The 17,991-nt window shown below is 43.6% G+C and overlaps 1 protein-coding gene across 9 annotated transcripts in view; it reads right to left on the reverse strand.

Annotated features, from left to right (window-relative positions):
• Positions 1-17,991, reverse strand: part of NEK5 (NIMA related kinase 5) — a 123,822-nt gene that overhangs the window by 43,500 nt on the left and 62,331 nt on the right. For all 9 annotated transcript variants that reach the window (XR_011319415.1, XM_069758899.1, XM_069758897.1 and 6 more), the window contains 3 exons: positions 5,853-5,936; positions 5,694-5,764; positions 4,221-4,307 (listed from right to left, as the gene is read on the reverse strand). Coding sequence is in view for 8 of the 9 variants with exons in the window: in XM_069758899.1 (XP_069615000.1) it covers positions 4,221-4,307; positions 5,694-5,764; positions 5,853-5,936 (242 nt within the window). In the remaining variant the exon portion in view is untranslated. The remainder of the gene's footprint in view (positions 1-4,220; positions 4,308-5,693; positions 5,765-5,852; positions 5,937-17,991) is intronic.

The following is a 17,991-nucleotide window of genomic DNA, read 5'->3' on the forward strand; positions in this document are numbered from 1 at the left end:
AGCCGCTGCTGACCAGCTACCATGAAAGAAAAGACCAAAGCCACTCATTTCAACGACATGCACCAAAATGCCCAAGGAGGTAGCATCTGCCACCGGCTGAATCCACAGAGATCTGCCATTGTACTCGTCCAGAAAATCCGCCCACATCTTCAAATCGTCCCGAAACTCTTTCTTTATCCTGATGAAATGCAAAGGGGACTTTACCCCTACTGTTGCCAAGGATAGGCGGCGGCAGAACGCTCGACCCATCGGCATGATCCTACATGCAAAGTTCAGTTTCCCTAACAACGATTGCAAACTGCGCAAATTTATCTTCTTCAAACCAATCGTATCAACCACATCTTGGCGCAACGCGGTAACCTTGTCTGCAGGTAGCCTACATTCCATTGCTACCGTGTCGATTTCAATGCCTAGGAAGCTCAACACTGTCACCGGACCAACTGTTTTATCCTCCGCCAAAGGCACCCCGAAGTTTTTTGTCACACTCTCCATTGTATGCAACAAAATCGAACAATCTGCTGATTCCGCTGACCCTATAAACAGAAAGTCGTCCAGATAGTGCGAACATGAGCGTATCCCAGACACATCTTTCACCACCCATTCTAGGAACGTGCTGAAGGCCTCAAAGTAAGCACATGAAATCGAGCAACCCATGGGAAGACAACGATCAACAAAGAAGCCGCCATCCCAAAAACAACCCAATAAATGCAAACTGTCAGGATGAACTGGCAACAAACGAAAGGCCGCTTCGATGTCGGTCTTAGCCAGCTTAGCCCCCTTTCCACATGCTCTAACCCACTCCATCGCTGAATCGAATGATAAGTACGACACCGAACTCAACTCGGGATCAATACCATCATTAACTGAAGATCCCTTCGGAAATGACAGGTGATGGATTAACCTAAATTTATTAGGTTCTTTCTTAGGGACCACGCCAAGAGGTGACACCCTCAGATTTGCAATCGGAGGGGCGACAAACGGGCCTGCCATTCTTCCCAGAGCAACTTCCTTATTCAACTTCTCCGACACGACCTCCGGGAATTGTAACGCCGATTTCAAATTTTTTCTTTTTAAACTAACATCCTGCTCAACATAAGGGATTTTGAAACCCTCCTTAAAACCGTCGCGCAATAAAACTGCAGCTGACCTATCAGGGTATCTACTTAGAAAGGCCTCCATCACGACCCACTGCACCGGAGTCACCCCTTTTGTCAGCTGAATCTCCAACTTTTTGCCTGTTACCCCTGAAACATTTTGAAGCGCTATGCACCCCCCCGCAGGTTGAACACTCGTGCCTATATTTACACTTGCTCCCGAATCTGCATATGCCATCATTGAAGGCGAAACACAGTCCCTTCTGCAAAGCCGCCGAGTGTCCTGACTGCCCTGAACTCCCGGCGCCCCTGTGAAAAGGCTGGCTAGTCTGATCTAAACGGGACGGGACCATAACTCTCATCCACAACGCTATGTCCTTGTGATCCCACCTGATACTTGGCCTAAAAGCCTTACGCTGACGAAACTGTTCGTCATAGCGTAACCAACCCTGTCCCCCATAGGTCCTGTAAGCCTCCCCTATGGCATCTAAGTAACAAAATAATGCCGAGCAATTTTCCGGGGCCTTCTCCCCGATTACGCTAGCCATAATAGCGAAAGCTTGCAGCCAATTTGAAAATGATCTGGGAATCAGCCTATATCTCCGTTTCTCCTCATCTTCTTTTTTAGAGTCCTCCCTTCTAGGTCTATCCAAATTAAATCTCTCTAGGGGTAAAAGAGAAAATATTTCTATGTACTCCCCTTTCCAGATTTTTTCCCTAACCTCTTGTTTTAAATGTGCCCCTAACGGGCCCTCGAAGCAGACATAGACCTCCCCCCTAGCTGCATCGTCTAGTTGCGGTACATCCTCCTTTTCCTTATCCTGCAAAGCTCCCTCACCTGGTGCATCAATTCCTGACCCAGGCCCTGGTGCTGTTCCGTCCTTCTCCCTTGATGAGCTCCCCGTGTCTGCCGCAGGACCCGCACTGCTGGATGTACCCGTAACTTCAGACAACTGTCTAGACCCCTCAAACGACCCCGTATTTCCCAACCAAGCAGCTGACGGCAAAGACCCCCTGCTAAGACCGGACCCCCACAAGCCCGCTAGCTCCCCTAAACCTCTAAGGATTAAACCCATACCCCCGCTAGCAACTCCCGAAGTAATGTCACTATTCCTAGCTTCAGGGGAAACTATGCCTGGCAAATTAAAGATAGGGAAAATGTTCTCACCTAGCTGCCTGGGTGCTGTGAGCCCAGCAGCCGAAGATCCAGCTCCCAGCCGAAGGTGTCCTGCATCCCGACCGGCTTGATCCGCGATGTTGCCCGCCGAACTCCTGGCGGCCGTATCCGTGTCCTGGCGACTCGGTGATGCCGTCGACTGCCCTGGTGCTGCGGAAAGGGAAAAGGCCGAGCCAGCATCCTGCCGCCCGATGGAAGATGTGCGGCTCCTTGCCACGGATACGTCCCCGGCACTGCGTACCGAAGCGACGGAATGTCACCTGCCGGAATCCGGAAAATTTCCGCCACCACCAGCAGAGGACGCAGATCCAGGAAAGTTCCGGCCATCACCAGCAGAGGGCGCAGATCCAGGAAAATCCCGGCCATCACCAGCAGAGGGTGCAGCTGCAGGAAAATCCCGGCCAACACCAGCAGAGGGCGCAGAACTTGCAATATCCAGGCCACCACCAGCAGAGGGCGCTGCTGCGTTGAAGACTCCAGAGCTGTGCACTGCAGAAGGCCGCACGCTGATGCCAGGGCCAGCCGACTGCCGCCCGCATAATCCTCGGCGCTGAGGGGCCACCGCACCTGACCCCCGTCTCCTCGGCTGTCGCTGCCTCCCACGCTGAGCGGCGCCAGCGGGCATGCTGGCGGCCGCCGTACCGGCTCCTGCTCCTGCCGCCCCACGTCGCCCAGACACTGAAGGAGGGGAGGAAGGATCCACCCCCCGTTGTAGGCCCCGCCGCACTGGAGGATTCCTCCCGGCGCCGCGCTGTGAGGTGGAGGGAACAGCGCTGCTTACCGGAGGGTCCGCAGAGGGGCTCCTATTTCGGCGCCGGGCCCTGGGGATGATGTCCGGGCTTAGGCGCGCCGGAGGCCTAGTCCTCCGCGGCCGGCGCCCGTCCTGCGGTGCCTGCGATGGTGCTCCCGATGTCCCCTGGAGAAGGCTGTTAACGGATGCATTCAGCCAATCTGTCCCCTGGGAGCTGGCTGCCGTCCGGAGACACTGGAGGATCGCTTCCACGTCCATTCTGGTAAGTGTGACAGAGATTCCTCACTTGTCACGCAGGCACCTAAAATGGATGCCTGCGTGAGGAGCGTGCCCCTTTTTATGTGCCCCCTCCCCACAGTCCCCTAGTTCCACCCCTTATTTTCAAAAAATGCCCCTAAAGCCACCCCTCAAGTTCCCAGTTAACCCCTTACCACCGTATCCCTTCTAACTGCTCCAGCTCCCCAGGTCCCACGTAACCCCGTCATGGCGGCCTCCCTTTACGTGCCGTGGGCCCCCAGTACGGCCTTTCTTTACAGAATGCTGTAGATAAGCCCCTGATGCCGGTGGGCTTTGCTCACCTTCCATTTTGGGGGTGACCGGTTCCCTTTAATACGGTTTAAATAAAAATTTGTCTCATTTTACTACTGTCACTTTCTCTTGACAATTATCAGAACTAAAGAGGTGAAATGTGTAGAACAAATAATATTTGGCAGTAGGTGCACTCAATTTGACGCATTCACAAGTCTGTATAAATCGGTCCGAGATTGGACCGCAATGCAATGCAATGGTCTCCTGATCTGAGCGTTAAAGCTTTATATAGTTCTACAAGGCTGCCACGCTCGGGTCGGGGGACGGACGGCCAGTCTGTGCATTGAGGTCCGATCTCTGACTGATTTATACGAACGTCTGAAAGCGACCTCAGTAAGGGTATGTGCACACGTTCAGTATCTGCAGCAAAAATGTCTGCACCAAAAACACGTCTCTTGGTACCAAAAAATGCTGCTTACAATGCCCCTTTTTTGATTTTTTTATCATTTAAAAGGGTGAAAAATGCTGCAAAAACGCTGAAAGGATAGACACGCTGCAGATCTGCAAGGGAAAAAATGCACAAGATTTTTGAAATCTCTCACTTTGCTGGTACAGTAAAATGCTGAACATACCCTAAATCTCCCCCATAGCCTTCTAAACAGCAACTCACGTTTTATTGTTATAGGGTCGGTTTTCACAGATTTCTGGCGAGAGGTAGTATGGAGTTCCTACACATGTCCGTGCCAGCTCCATTGTGCTTTGGGGGAAACAACAGGAAGAAAGCGATCAGAATCACAAAATATTGTCCCTGATCCGTACACCGTCTTCATGAGGAATAAGATGTGTTCAATTAATTAGGATGCGCTCACAACTTAATATGTTTGTCTCCTCTTATTAGTGGCGTGTGCCTCTTTGCGTCTCGCCAGGGACTCATGTCGCCTTTCTGGCTTAAGAAACAAACGCCAAAAGTGGAAACATTTTGCCGAATCGTCCCCAAAGTACTCAAATTTGAAGCAATACATTGTATTTTTTAGCAATTTTTATTAATTATCACAAATTCTGAATATATATATGATTTTTCTTAATAATTGTATTAATTTATAAATATTCCAATTATGACAATATCTATTAAAGAGATATTACACAGTCCAATATGCTATGTAATTTAGATGCAACATGTTACAAAGCAGAAATGAATACAGTGATATGTGCTGTAGGGTTACAGGAAAAGATTCAGTATAACTTGTATCTAATTCATGGAAATCCCTGCTTATTCTGGGCTTCGGAGTCAAGTGGGCGGTACTAATAACTGACCAACAGCGATCTCTGTATGCATAATCCTTTTAAAAGGAAACAGCAGGTTTTTGCTTCCTCACCTGAGAGCAGCATAGTGTAGATAAAGAGACCCTGAATCCAACCATGTATCACTTACTTTACTGGGTGCAGTGGTTCTAAATGTAGATTTTAAATGTAGCAGAGCTGAGAAAGCTGCCGCCGCCCACACCAGGCTCTCTGTGTACACAACTATAGACAGTGAGCTGCTTATCACAAGAGGTGGCGGAGTCAGATCAGTTCTCAAGGGGCAGCTAGTCAGAGCAATGATAATCTCCTAGTGATAAAATCTTCACTATTAGTAAACAGCACACAGCTTGATAAGTGACACATCGTTGAATTCTGTACTTTAACCCCTACCTTATTATGTCCTCAGATTACACAGCAAAGGCCTGTTGACAGATTCCCTTTAAAAAGTACAGGGCTAAAAATGAAGACACCAATGACACGTAGCCAAAAGGTGCAGGTGACGTTTTGTGATATTTTGTGTACTATAAGGCCATCTATAAGTAATGTAAGTTAGCAAGAAATGGAGGCAAATGGAAGTAAACATGGCTACCTAAAATTGGATTCAATCTGTAACCAGTAAGACAAATAGGGGAACATAGAAGGGGTATATGCAAAACTGTAGAATACTTATAATCTTGACTTTTTCAATGGTTTTAAATATATTGGAGCAAAATACAGTAGGTTGCAAAGGATGAGATGCTGCTTAGCGATGACTATGGCCTCACACATCATTCTGCCCCACCCGCCATACACCTATAAGCTCGGTCTGACCAGCCTCCCTAATGTGTACTGGTGCTCTTACCTGTTCAGCATCCTTGCTATGCCGAAATCCCCCAGCTTGGCCAATGTTCCATTATTAGTGAGAAAGATATTCTGCAAGATAAAAAAAAATGATTCATGGTTATCTTCATTCAGATCACTAGCAGTTTAAAAAAATGGAATAATTACATAGGACTTATACCTGTGCTTTAATATCGCGGTGGAGGACTTTGCGGTCATGGATGTGTTTCAAACCCAGAGAAATCTGTACAAACCAGTTAAGGATCTGTAATAAAAGAATACTGTTACGTCCAATACAATCTATACTGATGGTATTCCTCCGAATATGTGCCGTTCCTGATAACTGACCGCTGCAGCCAATCATCAGCCTCAACATCATTGCTTCTCTGCCAGAGACCTTTTAAGCCACCTGTTCTGGAGCCACAGCATTTTATTTTCATTCTTTTTTACTAAGCTCTTGCCTCTGTAATTTTTTATTTTTTAATTAAAGAACCCCTTAAATTTCCAATCCTCCCCAAGTAATAATTGTGTGTGAGAAGAAAATACTGGAGTCCGGGCTCTTATCTGCGTCTGTCCGTAATGAAGATCTGTCCTTGTGTTTAGCTCACAAAACCTTGTCTATTGAGAATATATTTGTGGCGGAGCGTCACTTGTATTTCCCAGTTACATCGAATTTACTAAAACTAAGAAGCCACAGATAGAGAAGTCAGAAGAGGTTGTATTACGCAACTTTAGGATGTAAACATCATTTTAATTTTTATTCCAGAAACCAATAGTATGCATGAAAATAACAAACTTTGTAATATATTTTATCAGAAAAATCTGATTTTTTTTCTCCTCCTGGATTGATCATTCATTCTCAATTCACCTTTAAAATCTGTCTTCAGTGAATGCAGACTTTCCCATGACTGAGATAGGAGATTACTGTTACTACTTGTAATAGAGTGCAGGGTTGAGTATGTCACCACGGAACAGACAGACCAACTGTTGAGGGGAATTTATTAACAGGGGCGATATTCTCCTCGCAGGGAGTAAACAGGGGGTTAATAGAGATAAAGCAAACAGTAAGCAGTTAAGCGGAATCTAAACGGTTCAGGAATGTTCATGTAACTTATCAGTCCAGGGAGGTCCTGACTGGAGGGTCCTTATTCCAACGTGGGTACAGTCACCAGCAGCACTTGAGATCCTGAAGTCTCTCCTCTGTCTCCTGGGAACTGAAGACTCCGGGGTTAAGTCTTTGCAGTCTTTTCTCCCAGTGAAGCTGGAAGTAACACAGCCACTCTGCTGCACAGTCTCTGTATATTAGGCTGCCAGTCTCTATCTGCAGTAGCAATGCTACACACACACTGAGCAGTTTACTTGTCACACTCAGGGGTCCTGGCTTGTCACTGCGGTCACCGAGGTTGCGTGCTCAGGTCACTGTAAGGGAATACGTCTTCTCTGATTTCGGAGGCTTCCAAGTCCACGCTCTCACATCCAGCCTTCACTACGGCTGGTATCTCAGCCTCAGTGCCCTCACGGGGAGCACTCTCTTTCGGGGAGCGCGGCGCTGCAGCCTGCTCTATCTCTGGCGCCCTGTCCCATCTGTCCCGCGTGCTCTGCTCTCCCACAATTTTCTGACCACACGCCTCTCTCTTCCTCTCTGCCCCCAGCAGTCACATGGTCCCTTCTGTCCAGGGCAGAAAGTCTTCCCCCCAACAACCCAGCTGTCTGACTAAGTGGTTCCAGGTAAGGAGCAGGGAAAGCAACCTCCTTACATACTCATAATATTCTATTTAGATAGGAGTGGGAGGGGCTCTGACTGTTTGCTCCTCCCCCTCCCTGCTCCATAGAATCTTATGAACACCAGCTGTAACCTCCTATATCAGTAATGTAACAATCTGTCTTCACTGAATACAGATTTTACCATGAATTGAGAATTTAGGAAATGATTGATCAGTCCAGGAGGAGAAAGAAAAAAAGGGGGAGTAGACAAGCGCACATACTGTGATATTGTAAGGTATTGATGAGAAGGGAGTTATGGAGTTGCCCACCTACAAGGGATGTGAATATCACAACTCCAATAATTGCCCATGAATATTACAGCTGCTACAGTCCTGTCGGCAAATTAAGGTAAACTCTCTTATGAATATCATTTAATTGAAAAAAAGGGATTTGATTTTTCAAAGTAGACGGTGAAGCGGTATGAAGGAACCAGTTGCAGAGTGGAAAAGCAATTTTGTAGTTTTTTTTAATGTATTTCCCACTTGTTTTTGAAAAAGAGATGGATGGGAGTATGAAACTCGTAAAAATAAAAACTATGAAATTGCTATTCCACTCTGGAACTGGTTCCTTCATACAGCAGCGCGGTCTACTCTGAAACGTCAAATCACCTTTATCTATTAACAGTAGAAGAAAGAAGCAGATTTAGCTGATCAGATACAGTGGCATGGAAAAGTTTGGGCACCCCTGGTCAAAATTACTGCTATGAACAGTTGAGCAAGTTGAAGATTCAATGATCTCTAAAAGGCCTAAAGCTAAGGATGACACATTTCCTTTATATTTTAGAGAAAATAAACATTTTATCATTTTTTACATTTTAAAACTTAAAAAAACGGAAAATGGGCCAATGCAAAAGTTTGGGCACCCTTGGAGATTTGTGTGCTCAGGTAACTTTGAACAAGGTTTCAGACCTTAACTAGCCTGCTAAAGTTATGGCTTGTCCACTATTATCGTTAGGAAAGGCTAGGTGATGTGAATTTCCCAGCTGTATAAACCCAGCCTCCGCTAACCTTGTGCCAAGAAACAGCAGCCATGGCTTCTTCTAAGCAGCAGCCCAGCACGCCGATAATGAAAATAGTGGAGGCCCACAAAGCAGGAGAAGGCTATAAGGAGATAGCAAAACATTTTCAAATTGCTCTTTCCTTAGTTCACAATGTACCGTAATTAAGAAATGTCAGTTAATAGAAACAGTGGAGGTCAATATAAGGAAGACCAAACAAAATTTCAGTGAGCGCTGCTAGGATTGCTAGAGAGGCAAATCAGAACCCCTGCTTGACAGAAAAGACCTTCAGAAAGATTTAGCAGACTCTGAACAATGTAATAATGTACCACAACTCCAGACACATGTGCAAAAATATTGCCTTCATGGAAAAGTCATCAGAAGAAAACCTGTCCTGCGTCCTCACCATAAAATTCAAAAGTATGCAAAACAACATCTAAACAAGCCCGAAGTATTTTGGAAACAAGTCATGTGGACTAATGAGGTTAAAATATTACTTTTTGGTCACAATGATCAAAGGTGTGTGAGAAAAAAGGGCACAGAATTTTGGGAAAATATGAACGCCAACCATTTAGCATGGGGGTGGATCAATCATCCTCTGAAGTGGTGTTGCAGCCAATGGCATGGGGAAAATTTAATGGGTAGAGGGAACAAATTCTTTATGCAAACATAACACCATCTGTAAAAAAGCTGAAGTTGAAAAGAGGATGGCTTCTGCAAATAGATAATGATACTCAACACATGTAAAATCCACATTAGACTACCCCAAAAGGCGCAAGTTGAAGGTTCTACAATGGCCCTCACAGTCTCCTGAACTGAACATCATTGAAAATCTGTGGCTAGACATCAAAATACAGTAACAGCGCAACTAAGACAACCCAGGAATCTCACTGAACTAGAAGAATGGATGAAAATCCACAATCAAGAATTGAGAGACTCTTCGCTGGCTACTAAAAGTGTTTACAAGCTGTGATACTTTGAAAAGGGGATGACACTAACCATGCAGGGTGTCCAAACTTTTCCTTCCACCCATATTCATTTTTGTAGTTTTTAAAACATAAAAGATGAAAATATGCTTATCTTTTTTGCCTCAAATATAAAGGAAATGTGTCATCTCTACCTTTAGGCCTTTTAGAAAGCATTTCATCTTCAACTTGCTTAATTAGTAATTTTTACCAGGGGTGCCTAAACTTTTACATGCCACTGTATATTTCAAAGTTGCTTATTTTCACATGTACTATTGATTTATGAAATAAAAATTAAATTGATAGTTACTGTAAGATCATGGATAACATAGCCTACTTAACCCCTTAAGCCCCAAGGGTGGTTTGCATGTTAATGACCGGGCCAATTTTTACAATTCTGACCACTGTCCCTTTATGAGGTTATAACTCTGGAACGCTTCAACGGATCTTGGCGATTCTGACACTGTTTTCTCGTGACATGGTGTACTTCATGATAGTGGTAAAAATTTATTCGATATAACTTACCTTTATTTGTGAAAAAAATGGAAATTTGGCGAAAATTTTGCAATTTTCCAACTTTGAATTTTTATGCCCTTAAATCACAGAGATATGTCATGTAAAATACTTAATAAGTAACATTTCCCACATGTCTACTTTACATCAGCACAATTTTGGAACCCAAAATTTTTTTTGTTAGGGAGTTATAAGGGTTAAAAGTTGACCTGCAATTTCTCGTTTTTACAACACCAATATTTTTTAGGGACCACATCACATTTGAAGTCATTTTGAGGGGTCTATATGATAGAAAATACCCAAGTGTGACACCATTCTAAAAACTGCACCCTTCAAGGTGCTCAAAACCACATTCAAGAAGTTTATTAACCCTTCAGGTGTTTTACAGGAATTTTTGGAATGTTTAAAAAAAATTAACATTTAACCTTTTTTTAACAAAAATTTACTTCAGCTCCAATTTGTTTTATTTTCCCAAGGGTAAGAGAAGAAATTGAGCCCAAAAGTTGTTGAGCCATTTGTTCTGAGTACGCCGATACCCCACATGTGGGGGTAAACCACTGTTTGGGCGCATGGCAGAGCTCGGAAGGGAAGGAGCACCGTTTGACTTTTCAATGCAAAATTGACTGGAATTGAGAGGGGACGCCATGTTGCGTTTGGAGAGCCCCTGATGTGCCTAAACATCGAAACCCCCCACAATTGACACCATTTTGGAAAGTAGACCCCCTAAGCAACTTATCTAGATGTGTGGTGAGCACTTTAACCCTCCAAGTGCTTCACAGAAGTTTATAATGCAGAGCCGTAAAAATAAAAAATCATATTTTTTCACGAATATGATCTTTTCACCCAATTTTTTATTTTCCCAAGGGTAGGAGAAGAAATTGGAACACAAAAGTTGTTGTGCCATTTGTTCTGAGTACGCTGATATCCCACATGTGGGGGAAAACCACTGTTTGGGCGCATGGCAGAGCTCGGAAGGGAAGGAGGGCGGTTTGACTTTTCAATGCAAAATTGACTGGAATTGAGATGGGACACCATGTCACGTTTGGAGAGCCCTGATGGGCCTAAACATTGAAACCCCCCCACAATTGACACCATTTTGGAAAGTAGACCCCCTAAGGAACTTATCTAGCTGTGTTTTGACAGCTTTGAACCCCTAAGTGTTTCACTACAGTTTATAATGCAAAGCCGTGTGTTATGAGCAGGTGATTCAGAACCACAATGGACCTAGTGGTTAAGAGCACACAAAGTGACCTGATAGTTACTAACATAGGACGAGCTCTGATACGTGGGAACTCTGCTGACCGCAATCCCTAATCCTATCATACCACACTAGAGGTAGCCGTGGATTGCGCCTAACGCTCCCTATGCAACTCGGCACAGCCTGAGAAACTAACTAGCCCTGAAGATAGAAAAATAAGCCTACCTTGCCTCAGAGAAATTCCCCAAAGGAAAAGGCAGCCCCCCACATATAATGACTGTGAGTTAAGATGAAAATACAAACACAGAGATGAAATAGATTTAGCAAAGTGAGGCCCGACTTACTGAATAGACAGAGGATAGGAAAGATAGCTTTGCAGTCAACACAAAAACCTACAAACAACCACGCAGAGGGGCAAAAAGACCCTCCGCACCGACTAACGGTACGGAGGTGCTCCCTCTGCGTCTCAGAGCTTCCAGCAAGCAAGAAAAACCAAAATAGCAAGCTGGACAGAAAATATAGCAAACAAAAGTAACACAAGCAGAACTTAGCTAATGCAGGGCAGACAGGCCACAAGAACGATCCAGGAGAGAGCCAGACCAATACTGGAACATTGACTGGAGGCCAGGAACAAAGAACTAGGTGGAGTTAAATAGAGCAGCACCTAACGACTTAACCTCGTCACCTGAGGAAGGAAACTCAGAAGCCGCAGCCCCACTCACATCTACCATCGGAAGCTCATAGACAGAACCAGCCGAAGTACCACTCATGACCACAGGAGGGTGCTTGACCACAGAATTCACAACAGCCGTGAAAATAAAAAAAAAAAAAAATTTTTTCACAAAAATTATTTTTTAGCCCCCAGTTTTGTATTTTCCCAAGGGTAATAGGAGAAATTCGACCCCAAAAGTTGTTGTCCAATTTGTCCTGAGTACGCTGATACCCCATATGTGGGGGGGAACCACCGTTTGAGTGCATGGCAGAGCTCGTAAGGGAAAGAGCGCCATTTGGAATGCAGACTTAGATGGACTGGTCTGCAGGCATCACGTTGCATTTGCAGAGCCCCTGATGCACCTAAACAGTAGAAACCCCCCACAAGTGACACCATTTTGGAAACTAGACCCCCAAGGAACTTATCTAGATGTGTTTTGACAGCTTTGAACCCCCAAGTGTTTCACTACAGTTTATAACGCAGAGTCGTGAAAATAAAAATTAATTTTTTAGCCCCCCAAATTTTTATTTTCCCAAGGGTAACAAGAGAAATTGGACCCCAATAGTTGTTGTCCAATTTGTCCTGAGTATGCTGATACCCCATATGTTGGGGTAAACCCCTGTTTGGGCTCACGGGAGAGCTCGGAAGGGAAGGAGCACTGTTTTACTTTTTCAACGCAGAATTGGCTGGAATTGAGATCGGACGCCATGTCGCATTTGGAGACCTGAAGACACAAAAGAGAATGGTAAAACCAAAAACACTCAGTTTGAAAAAATGTTTGCAGTAATCCGCAAGTGCTAGTAAAAGATGTAAATAACAGGGTATTTGGTTGATACGTTTTTTGCAAAAAATGTATACTAAGCTGCTCTACCAATCTTCACGGTATACCCATATCAGAGCAGTCCTAACTAATGTATGCAATCCCTATCTGATGTATTTAAAAACCTGATCATCTGTATATTACCTGTGTGAACAGGGTTCAGAGAGGAAAAATCCATGTGTGCATACAGGACAGAACAGCTTTTGTGCAGCTAGCCCAAGAGGAGTGGTGGAACTCCCCAGTCTTGTAGACACAAGAGAACAATCATGGAAACAGGAACACATGGGCTACTTGCACAGTGAACAAGTCTGTAAGAACATGTTCACACACCACCAAGAAACCTGAAGACACAAAAGAGAATGGTAAAACCAAAAACACTCAGTTTGAAAAAATGTTTGCAGTAATCCGCAAGTGCTAGTAAAAGATGTAAATAACAGGGTATTTGGTTGATACGTTTTTTGCAAAAAATGTATACTAAGCTGCTCTACCAATCTTCACGGTATACCCATATCAGAGCAGTCCTAACTAATGTATGCAATCCCTATCTGATGTATTTAAAAACCTGATCATCTGTATATTACCTGTGTGAACAGGGTTCAGAGAGGAAAAATCCATGTGTGCATACAGGACAGAACAGCTTTTGTGCAGCTAGCCCAAGAGGAGTGGTGGAACTCCCCAGTCTTGTAGACACAAGAGAACAATCATGGAAACAGGAACACATGGGCTACTTGCACAGTGAACAAGTCTGTAAGAACATGTTCACACACCACCAAGAAACCTGAAGACACAAAAGAGAATGGTAAAACCAAAAACACTCAGTTTGAAAAAATGTTTGCAGTAATCCGCAAGTGCTAGTAAAAGATGTAAATAACAGGGTATTTGGTTGATACGTTTTTTGCAAAAAATGTATACTAAGCTGCTCTACCAATCTTCACGGTATACCCATATCAGAGCAGTCCTAACTAATGTATGCAATCCCTATCTGATGTATTTAAAAACCTGATCATCTGTATATTACCTGTGTGAACAGGGTTCAGAGAGGAAAAATCCATGTGTGCATACAGGACAGAACAGCTTTTGTGCAGCTAGCCCAAGAGGAGTGGTGGAACTCCCCAGTCTTGTAGACACAAGAGAACAATCATGGAAACAGGAACACATGGGCTACTTGCACAGTGAACAAGTCTGTAAGAACATGTTCACACACCACCAAGAAACCTGAAGACACAAAAGAGAATGGTAAAACCAAAAACACTCAGTTTGAAAAAATGTTTGCAGTAATCCGCAAGTGCTAGTAAAAGATGTAAATAACAGGGTATTTGGTTGATACGTTTTTTGCAAAAAATGTATACTAAGCTGCTCTACCAATCTTCACGGTATACCCATATCAGAGCAGTCCTAACTAATGTATGCAATCCCTATCTGATGTATTTAAAAACCTGATCATCTGTATATTACCTGTGTGAACAGGGTTCAGAGAGGAAAAATCCATGTGTGCATACAGGACAGAACAGCTTTTGTGCAGCTAGCCCAAGAGGAGTGGTGGAACTCCCCAGTCTTGTAGACACAAGAGAACAATCATGGAAACAGGAACACATGGGCTACTTGCACAGTGAACAAGTCTGTAAGAACATGTTCACACACCACCAAGAAACCTGAAGACACAAAAGAGAATGGTAAAACCAAAAACACTCAGTTTGAAAAAATGTTTGCAGTAATCCGCAAGTGCTAGTAAAAGATGTAAATAACAGGGTATTTGGTTGATACGTTTTTTGCAAAAAATGTATACTAAGCTGCTCTACCAATCTTCACGGTATACCCATATCAGAGCAGTCCTAACTAATGTATGCAATCCCTATCTGATGTATTTAAAAACCTGATCATCTGTATATTACCTGTGTGAACAGGGTTCAGAGAGGAAAAATCCATGTGTGCATACAGGACAGAACAGCTTTTGTGCAGCTAGCCCAAGAGGAGTGGTGGAACTCCCCAGTCTTGTAGACACAAGAGAACAATCATGGAAACAGGAACACATGGGCTACTTGCACAGTGAACAAGTCTGTAAGAACATGTTCACACACCACCAAGAAACCTGAAGACACAAAAGAGAATGGTAAAACCAAAAACACTCAGTTTGAAAAAATGTTTGCAGTAATCCGCAAGTGCTAGTAAAAGATGTAAATAACAGGGTATTTGGTTGATACGTTTTTTGCAAAAAATGTATACTAAGCTGCTCTACCAATCTTCACGGTATACCCATATCAGAGCAGTCCTAACTAATGTATGCAATCCCTATCTGATGTATTTAAAAACCTGATCATCTGTATATTACCTGTGTGAACAGGGTTCAGAGAGGAAAAATCCATGTGTGCATACAGGACAGAACAGCTTTTGTGCAGCTAGCCCAAGAGGAGTGGTGGAACTCCCCAGTCTTGTAGACACAAGAGAACAATCATGGAAACAGGAACACATGGGCTACTTGCACAGTGAACAAGTCTGTAAGAACATGTTCACACACCACCAAGAAACCTGAAGACACAAAAGAGAATGGTAAAACCAAAAACACTCAGTTTGAAAAAATGTTTGCAGTAATCCGCAAGTGCATTTGGAGACCCCCTGATGTGCCTAAACAGTGGAAACCCCCAATTCTAACTGAAACCCTATCCCAAACACACCCCTAACCCTAATCCCAACCATAACCCTAACCACACCACTAATCCTGACACACCCCTAACCCTAATATCAACCGTAAATGTAATCCAAACCTTAACCCTAACCCTAGCCCCAACCCTAACCCTAACGGGAAATGGAAATAACTACATTTTTTTTAATTTTTTTATGTTTCCCTAACTAAGGGGGTGATGAAGGGGGGTTTGATTTACTTTTATAGCGGGTTTTCTAGCGGATTTATATGATTGGCAGCCGTCACACACTAAAAGATGCTTTTTATTGCAAAAAATTTTTTTTGCATTACCACATTTTGAGAGCTATAATTTTTCCATATTTTGGTCCACAGAGTCATGTGAGGTCTTGTTTTTTGCGGGACGAGTTGACGTTTTTATTGGTGACATTTTTAGGCACGTGACTTTTTTTATCGCTTTTTAGGCTACTTTCACACTAGCGTTTTTTTTTAATATGTCGCAATGCGTCGTTTAGGGGAAAGTTGTTTGCAGGATGCATTTTTGCCCCATAGAGTAACATTACCGATGCATTGCGACGTATTGACACACGTCGCAACCGTAAAGTTTTTTGCTGCCGACGGACCCACCTCCCCGCACCTCACAATGGGGCAGCGGATGCGCCGGAGAAATGCATCCGCTGCACCCGTTGTGCGGCGCATCAAGCGCTAGCATTGGAATCTCGGCCCGACGCAATGCGACGGGCCGAATCCAACGCTATTGTGAAAGTAGCCTTATTCCGATGTTTGTGAGGCAGAATGACCAAAAATCAGCCATTCATGAATTTCTTTGGGGGGGGGGGGGGTCCATTTATACCATTCCGCGTTTGGCAAAAATGGATAAAGCAGTTTTATTCTTCGGGTCAGTACAATTACAGCGATACCTCATTTACATCATTTTTTTTGTTTTGGCGATTTTTATACAATAAAAACTATTTTATAGAAAAAATAATTATTTTTGCATCGCTTTATTCTGAGGACTGAAACTTTTTTATTTTTTCGCTGATGATGCTGTATGGCAGCTCGTTTTTTACGGGACAAGATAACGTTTTCAGCGGTACCATGTTTATTTAAATCCGTCTTTTTGATCGCGTGTCATTCCACTTTTTCTTCGGCGGTATGATAATAAAGCGTTGTTTTTTTGTCTGTTTTTTTTTTAAACGGTGTTCACTGAAGGGGTTAACTAGTGGGACAGTTTTATAGGTCGGGTCGTTACGGACGCGGCGATACTAAATGTGTGTACTTTTATTGTTTTTTTATTATTTAGATAAAAAAATGTATTTATGGGAACAATATATATATACAGTTAGGTTCATATATATTTGGACAGAGACAACATTTTTCTAATTTTGGTTATAGACATTACCACAATGAATTTTAAACAAAACAATTCAGATGCAGTTGAAGTTCAGACTTTCAGCTTTCATTTGAGGGTATCCACATTAAAATTGGATGAAGGGTTTAGGAGTTTCAGCTCCTTAACATGTGCCACCCTGTTTTTTAAAGGGACCAAAAGTAATTGGACAATTGACTCCAAGGCTATTTCATGGACAGGTGTGGGCAATCCCTTCGTTATGTCATTCTAAATTAAGCAGATAAAAGGCCTGGAGTTGATTTGAGGTGTGGTGCTTGCATTTGGAAGGTTTTGCTGTGAAGTAAACATGCGGTCAAAGGAGCTCTCCATGCAGGTGAAAGAAGCCATCCTTAAGCTGCGAAAAACTGAAAAAACCCATCCGAGAAATTGCTACAATATTAGGAGTGGCAAAATCTACATTTTTGTACATCCTGAGAAAGAAAGAAAGCACTGGTGAACTTATCGATGCAAAAAGACCTGGGCGCCCACAGAAGACAACAGTGGTGGATGATCGCAGAATAATCTCCATGGTGAAGAGAAACCCCTTCACAACAGCCAACCAAGTGAACAACACTCTCCAGGAGGTCGGCGTATCAATGTCCAAATCTACCATAAAGAGAAGACTGCATGAAAGTAAATACAGAGGGTTCAGTGCACGGTGCAAGCCACTCATAAGCATCACGAATAAAAAGGCTAGACTGGACTTTGCTAAAAAACATCTAAAAAAGCCAGCACAGTTCTGGAAGAACATTCTTTGGACAGATGAAACCAAGATCAACCTCTACGAGAATGATGGAAAGAGAAAAGTATGGTGAAGGCGTGGCACAGCTCATGATCCAAAGCATACCACATCATCTGTAAAACACGGCGGAAGCAGTGTAATGGCTTGGGCATGCGTGGCTGCCGGTGGCACTGGGTCACTAGTGTTTATTGATTATGTGACACAGGACAGAAGCAGCTGAATGAATTCTGAGGTATTCAGAGCCATACTGTGTGCTCAGATCCAGCCAAATGCAGCCAAACTGATTGGTCGTTGTTTCATACTACAGATGGACAATGACCCAAAACATAAAGCCAAAGCAAACCAGGAGTTTATTAAAGCAAAGAAGTGGAATATTCTTGAATGGCCAAGTCAGTCACCTGATCTCAACCCAATTGAGCATGCATTTTACTTGTTAAAGACTAATCTTCAGACAGAAAGGCCCGCAAACAAACAGCAACTGAAAACCACCACAGTGAAAACCTGGCAGAGCATCAAAAAGGAGGAAACACAGCGTCTGGTGATGTCCATGAGTTCAAGACTTCAGGCAGTCATTGCCAACA

The sequence above is a fragment of the Ranitomeya imitator genome, chromosome 3, assembly GCF_032444005.1.
Source record: "Ranitomeya imitator isolate aRanImi1 chromosome 3, aRanImi1.pri, whole genome shotgun sequence".
Lineage (NCBI taxonomy): Eukaryota > Metazoa > Chordata > Amphibia > Anura > Dendrobatidae > Ranitomeya > Ranitomeya imitator.